At 42.9% G+C, this 7,583-nt stretch overlaps 1 protein-coding gene across 1 annotated transcript in view; it reads right to left on the reverse strand.

Annotated features, from left to right (window-relative positions):
• Positions 1-7,583, reverse strand: part of P2RX3 (purinergic receptor P2X 3) — a 107,360-nt gene that overhangs the window by 36,818 nt on the left and 62,959 nt on the right. The window contains exon 6 of the mRNA XM_018568623.1: positions 5,244-5,321. Coding sequence (XP_018424125.1) covers positions 5,244-5,321 — 78 coding nt within the window. The remainder of the gene's footprint in view (positions 1-5,243; positions 5,322-7,583) is intronic.

Consider the following 7,583-nt stretch of genomic DNA (forward strand, 5'->3'; position numbering starts at 1 on the left):
CAGTGGCGTAACAATCGCCATAGCGACCCAGGCGGCCGCTATGGGGCCCGTGCACAGGGGGGCCCGGCCAGGCATCCCTCTGATGCCGTGTGGGCCGCCTGGGTCACTATGGCGTCTCGGGTGCTGGCTGTCACTGACATAGCTCAGCAGCTGCTGTGAAAGAAAACGTTCCCACTCACAGCCGCTGCGGAGCTGTGTCAGTGACAGCCAGCAGATGCGGCAGAATAGGCCGGTTATACCGGTGTTCTATCGATAGTCCAAACGTATTGAGTTGTGGGACCGCATGACTTCCGGTCCCAGAACTCTATAAGTTCGAACTTTCGATCGATCACCGGCATTTGCAGTAAAGAAGGAGGCGGGGTCCGCCTAACAGCAACCCTGCCTCCTCTCACATCACTGGCCAGCGATCTAAGAGCAGGTGGGGCCAGTGATGTAAGAGGAGGCGGGGGCCGTCGATAGAAGGAGGCGGAGCCCGGGAACGGAAGAGGAGGCAAGGGCCACGGAGGTGACAGGTAAGAAGCGGACAGCGCAACTGAGACCTTGCAGAGCCCACCATAGAGAGTCCATGGTGGGCTTTGCAAGTGGCATAACTAGCAATCACGGCGCCCCATACAAAATTTTGCTATGGGGCCCTGTGATTTCTAGTTACGCCCCTGTTCCTATACCATCTCTATGCTGATGACATTCAAATATATCTCTCCACAACTCACCCCTTCCGTCTCCCTGCTTATCACTAATCTACTAACTGTCATATCAGTCTGAATTTCACAACACTTCCTAAAGCTCAATGTTTCAAAAACTGAGCTCACGGTATTCAACCGTGCACCCTCTACCACCTTTTTGATCAGGATTGATAACACAACCATCCAACCCTCCCCCCATGCCAAGGTGCTAGGTGTCATCCTTGACTCTGACCTCACCTTTCTGCCCCACATCCAATCACTATCCAAATCCTGCCGTCTTCACCTTCGTAACATCTCCAAAATACTCCCCTTCCTCACCAATAAAACCACAAAGCTGCTCATCCACTCACTTGTTATCTCATGTCTTGACTATTGTAACTCCCTCCTCATTGGCCTACTTCTACACAGGCTATCCCCCCTTCAGTCTATCATGAATGCTGCTGCTAGACTTATCCACCTAAGCAACCGTACAGTATCTGCAACCCCCCTATGTGATAGCAATAACAATAAATGTTAAAAAAAAATTAATTAAGTTACAAAAATAAAAAATGTTTTTAAGTCCCCCACCCCCACGTTTACATACATATTAACGTAAATACGCGTTCGATGTGCCAGCGTGCGAAAATTACAATTGCGCTACACGTTACATATCGCCGTGAACGTCGGAGTGAGAGCAATCATTTTAGGGGAAACTGTTTTTTTTTTTACATTTCGGTAATTTTTCCTTTAATATATAAAAAAAAATAAAACCACAGTGGTGATTAAATACCACCGTTTTGTCGAGCCGGCAATCGCTTCTATGATCCAGTACATGTTGGGTATCGCCACACATGCCGGAGTGAGAGCAATAATTCTAGGTCCAATATTTATACTGAGGCATTTTAAAGCGTTGTGTCTGGACTTTTTAGGGTACTGAATTCTGTCGCAGTTTCACGGATGCACACAATTTTTTACGTGGGCATGTTGGGTATCTATTAACTCGTTGTAACCTCATTTTTTTTATTTTACAAAAAAAATTGTTTTAAATAGTGTTTTGGGGCATTAAATTTAACTTAAGTGCATTTTTCACAAAATTTTTGGGTTTGATAATATGTTGCGCTAATGTCGTGCAACATAAAAATTTGCAACTGCCAACATTTTATTTTATAGGGTCTTGGCTTTTCAGAAAATATATAATGTTTGGGGGTTTTAAGTAATTTTCAGGCCTAAAATGTGGAATATATAATGTAAACGAAAAAAAGGCTTTTTTCCTTAAGGGGTTAAAAGAGGGCCAAATGTTATATTGTGTTAATAAGACCTGTGTAATGTTAGTTATTTGTTATTGTGTTTATGTTAGTTATTGTTTTGAATTTTAAGTGTGTTTATTTTATTTTTATTTATTTTTATTTTTTTTCTTGTTGGTTTGTATTATAATGAGTTATGTGTAAAATAAATAAAATATTAGAATAAAAAATTTAATTGTTATTTCTTAGATTTGTTCCTTTTAGGTCTTTTTTATGCATATGTCAAGTGTTTATCCTTATAGCCCCTCGATCTAAGGCCCCGTTCACACCGGGGCGGTTCGGACGCGCTAATTTGGCCGTGCGGATCAGCTGACATGAACAATCTCACACATTGCTATGGGGAACGTTCATGTGACCGCGTGGTTCAGCGCGATCCGAATCTGCACGAACTGCTCCCTGATCCTTTTTTGCCGGCGCTGATCAGTGTGGTTTCCATACAGCTTTTAATGGAACTGTGCTGGGAGGAAAACCTCCCTTTTGAAATCAGCGTGGAAACAGCACTGATCCGCAGCCACCCTGGTGTGAATGGGCTCTAAGTCTGTCTATAAGGTCCGTTTCCTCTTTCTCAAAGTCTGAATCTTTTGTGCAATTCCTTGTAACCCGTAAATATTGCCCGTATGGTATATTATGAGTAATATGTTTATGGGTGGCAACTAGATGCCTCCGGAATATTATTCCCAGTCTTGCTTTTCCTGTACCGGCTAGTATATAAATTGCCTGCTTCATTTTTAAAAATCCTAATATCTAGAAAAGGTATAGATACCTTATCAGAGACATAGGTCAATTTCAGATTATATTGTACATGTACAGCTTTAAGTTATTCTCCAAGCATGTTATTTGGATTTGTGTATTTTCAATGTTGCTTTCAAAGCTGCATGAAAGGACACTTCCAACTGTACTGTTTACAAAAATGTCTCCCATGGCAGTGCCAAGCTTTCCATGTCTTTTTTTTACAATCATTTTCCAATTTGCTATAAAAATGGCTAGAATTTAACAAGTTTTGCTCCCCATAGACTTCAGTAGAATGTACCTCTATATTTGGGTTTGTCGAATTTGACACAAGATGAGTAAATCAAACATGGGCAAATTCACCCTTCACTAATACACACATCTTTTAAGGTATAATTGCAGTGTTTACTTTTTCTTTCTTGTGACTCACTTCTTTAATTGCTTCCTACTTTATATTTTTGTCACTATAGGAATTTGAAGATTTATAGAATAAATTGATATTAAACCCTTGTGCTGTTTTTTTTTTGTTTTTTTGTTTTTTTTATTCCCCCGAGGAGATCCACTTGTGCTTAATAAGCTTTTTTTCATACTGCACCATTTAAGTTATATTTTTCAGGTCATGTACTGTTTCCTCTACCCTCTTGTTTACGGGTGTCTCCTTTGCCTAGCAGGTTTCTGGGGAACTGAACTGAGCTAACATTGTTACTTTGTTATTTACTCAGTTTAATTCTTCTGAAGATCAATGGGATGAGCTTTGTTCTGCATATGTTGTCAGTTAAAGCAAACTGACAATAGGTGTATGGCCACCCTTAGTCAACTCATGTCATGAGACTCAGGCAACCTCCATTGCTGGTCTCCTTGCAGAGTTTGCAGCAAGAGATCTCCCTGTTCTCTGTTTGCTGGGGACAACGAGACTAAAAATGTCACTGTTTGGAGGCCCACATACTCCTGTTCCATTCCTGCATCCTCATGCTTTAAATATATATTTAAATACTACCTATCTTACAATTCAGTTGGTCAGGTAGCATTTATTAGTAGGAACTAGACTAAAAGTATATAAATGTGTTTTTTTCTATTTTGCCATCCACTGTCATAAGTGCTGCAGTAGAAATAATGTGCACTTTATTTTCTTTGTGTGTTCAGCAAAAACAGCTTCTCTATTCCACAGCAAGGAGAACATTGCCAATTTTACAAGCTGTTAAGCCTAGTTGTATTCAAAAAAAGATAAAAATATCAAAATATCTGAAATAGGAACAGTCTGTGTTTCCCCTATAAATTGTAACAACTGGTCACTTGCTGAATGAAACTTAGTCACAGAAGTGACTGTGGATACCCAGTTCCCCACATATGGGTAATGTGTAAGTTAAGGTCTATAGTCTGTAAATGGTTAGAAAATTGGAAGACATTATTTAGAGAGTAGTGATTAATGATTCATGCTCTGAATGGTCTAGGACAGTGATGGCGAACCTTTTTGAACCCGAGTGCCCAAACTGCGAAACAAAATCAATTTATTTATCTCAAAAGTGCCAGCGCTGAAACTAAGTTTAGTATTGCAGTTTGGGTGCTCGGGTTTAAGAAACGTTCAACATCACTGCCTTACGGCCTTGTACGGCTCTCACAGGGGACCCGAACGTCCCGGATCCCCTCTCTAGTCGGGCCGGTCACAATCAGGCAGCGGCGGTGACCTCTAAACAGGCAGATTAGACGGCCGCTTGCAGGGGCCTCCCGGGGTCCTAGCGAGGAGGAAGCAGCCGTCTAACCTACCTGTTTATATCTTTGCAGGATCTGTGGTGGACTTTGCAGGCTGCAGAGCACCCATGGATCCTGCAAAGCCCACCAAAAGATATTGCGCAGCCCCCCTGTGACTCTTTGGTGGGCTGTGGGCCCTGCCAGCACAGTGCTCGTACCTTACATGTGAAGCCCAGCCTTCACTGCTGCCTCAGCGCCCAATCGTCTCAGCTTCGCCGCTTGACTGGCCCCTTGGCGACGCCTCCTCCATCGCGGTCTCTGCCTTTGCCTCAGTCTTGCCTCATCTCCCCCTGTCTCCGCCCCCTGTCTCATGCCGCTCCGTCCCCCGTCTCTTCATCTCAGCCTCGATCTCACTCTGTCTCCAGCCCCTGTCTCATGCAGCTCAGTCCTCCGTCTCCTCCCGTCCTCTCATCTCCGCCCCCATCTCCCTCTATCTCCACTCCCTGCCGCTCCGTCCCCCTTCTCCTCTTGCTCGCCCGCCTGCCGTCATTAGACAGCTCGGCTGCCTTAATATTGTGGTGCCTGAACCTTGGCTCGCGTGCCAGCAGAAAGGGCCTCGCGTGCCCTCCCTGGCACGCGTGCCATAGGTCCGCCACCACTGGTCTAGGATGTTAGTGGTGTACTCCAAGGTTAAGTGTTGGGGCCCTTACTAGGGTTTCCAGTCTATGCACTCAAGCCACATACACAACAATCCACACCCATGATATTTTTTCCTGCAACCACTTGTACACAGAATATGCTTTTACTGCATTCTTTTGGAAATCTGCTGTATGAGCCATTAATGACTGTTAATACTTACTTTTCAAATTCAAAAAGGGGAAATCGTACACTGTTCTTGACAAAGATTGTGAAGTTTTCAGCTTCCATCAACAGAGGCCTTAAGTATAAAATATAAAGAAAGCAACAATATTAATGCACTAGTAAACATAACTTTTTTACCTGTTATATTTTAAAAGTTTTCTCTTAAAAATGTGTCATTCCTATAAATCTTACCTTTTTTAAAAGGGGTTATTTTTTTTATTAAATTAAAGGAAGCCTGTACTGAGAGAAATATATACTGTAGGCTGCCATTGCCTTGGCGGCTGTCTGTGGCTTTGCTACCTTCTGAGTCACTTACCTAGAATGGAATGCATGCAGATCAGGAAAGTAGGAGAAGAGTCACAAGCCCGTGAATCAGCACAACAGCCAGGCAACTAGCAGTATTAGAATGTGCGGACACCAACGGTAGCCTCTGTAATTGTTGGAATTACTGTACAGACAGGTTTTCCACCTTTATATCTAGATCTCTTTTATTATGTAAAACATGTGACCCCACATAATATCCCACCTTTTTTTCATTTTATAGTCAGGTGTGCCTTGCTAACCTCTCAAAAAATGTATGTTCGCTGGGCTCACCTTTCTTTCCTTGGAGCCTGGGACCTCAGTGAGCCCTGGACCTCAGTGTGCTGTTGAGAGCCCGGAAACACTTCTGTCAGCATGCTGAGTGGGAGGAGATCACTTTTGCAGCTAAATTGTGCAACACCTATTTTATATTTGTTATATGTTCCCATTCACATAGCATAGCTTAAAAAAATATATAAAAATTGCTGCTTACCTTTTACTTGCTCTTTTTTTTAAACCCTGAAACTGAAGTTTTCTTCTCCGTGTACTGCAATGTAGGGGACTCGGAAGTTTGTGTTTACCATAATTAAACCTGTCTGTACTGTGCTTGCAGATCTCATTATCAGTTGTAAACTAGATTTGAACACTGTCTGCCCTAACATAGGTGTAAAGAGCTCAAGGCTTGTGTTCTGCATTGTATGTTAATGAGTGGAAACAATGTCTATCTTCACTTTGTCCTCCTCCACAGTCACTTTTAAATTGCTCAGAATAAATTGCAGTCTGCCCAAAATGTAAGAACTTTAATTAAAATGATTTTAGGTATGCTATGTGAACAGCAACACAAAACAAACATATAGCTATGGTTTCTCAAATTTGACTTGAAAGAGGAAATGGACTGCAGAGGGCCATAAAATGGATGTAAGAGCACCAGTAGGACATTCCTTTTGCACCAAGCCATCTCTCCAAAGCATTCCTCTCTCTTCTTCAGCCCGTAGCCAAACCTTTCCTCCAGGCCACATCACCCACTCTCCAGTCCTCAGGTTGCCTCTAGCTGTTCTCTCTGTAACATCTCTTTATGCTCTTCTGCCCTCCACCACACTTTCCCAATGCCTTCTCTCCCACAATTGCTTTTACTATCTGTCACTGCTCTCCTGGCATCTCCCTGCTGCCCTCTTTGCTTCTCTAAACTTGGCATTTCCCTTAAAGGAGAACTATGCGGTGAGTGCTTTTCACTCACCTCATAGTTCTAGCCTACCTGTGACAATGAAACTGTCACAGGTCGGCTCAGTAGATCGGGAAGTGAGCGAACACATACGGGCGTTCGCTCACTTCTCGATCCTGGATTCCCCCCTCCCCGCTCCTCCAGCGCTGACTGGCGGAACGGACGGGGGAGGGGCGGGTACAGCTGGCTCTGCCTCTAGATAGATTGTATAGTGATGATTACCTACTGTGCCGGGCAGGCTGTTTCAACTAACTGGTGTCGGATGTGCCATCCTGATTTTGTATACTGTTCCTTTTAATTTATATCTCTGTTGTATGTCTTGCTTTTTCAAGATTATAAATAAAGAATTATAATAAAAAAAAGTTCAGTACTTGCATAACTGTTTTTTTTTTTCCGTAGTATTCTTTTATTGCTCAAATGTGTAACAGCTGTAGCTCTGTCATGTCTATAAAATGGGGGGAATTGATCAAAACTGGAGCAGCTGTGCATGGCAACCAATCAGCTTCTCTCTTCAGTTTGTTTGAAAGATATAAGCTGATTGGTTGCCATGCACAGCTGCTCCAGATTTTGTCTGCTCCAGTTCTGATAAATTCCTTTCAATGTATTTTATGTTTCTATGCAAAGAGCCCTTGGATCTCTTCCTGCTATGAAAAATGTTTGCTTTCCACTGTTTATGCAATTCACTATGTAAATGTGCTCTAGTTCCTGACATATGGCCTAAATCTTAAGGCTTAAATCTTAAAGAAATACTTACTGGCACCTTGCCTATCGTGGGCAAAGTGACAGTGTTTGGGGGGGGGGGGGGGGGGGTGGAGA

The sequence above is a fragment of the Nanorana parkeri genome, unplaced genomic scaffold (assembly GCF_000935625.1).
Source record: "Nanorana parkeri isolate BGI_ZX_2015 unplaced genomic scaffold, ASM93562v1 scaffold1220, whole genome shotgun sequence".
Classification (NCBI taxonomy): domain Eukaryota; kingdom Metazoa; phylum Chordata; class Amphibia; order Anura; family Dicroglossidae; genus Nanorana; species Nanorana parkeri.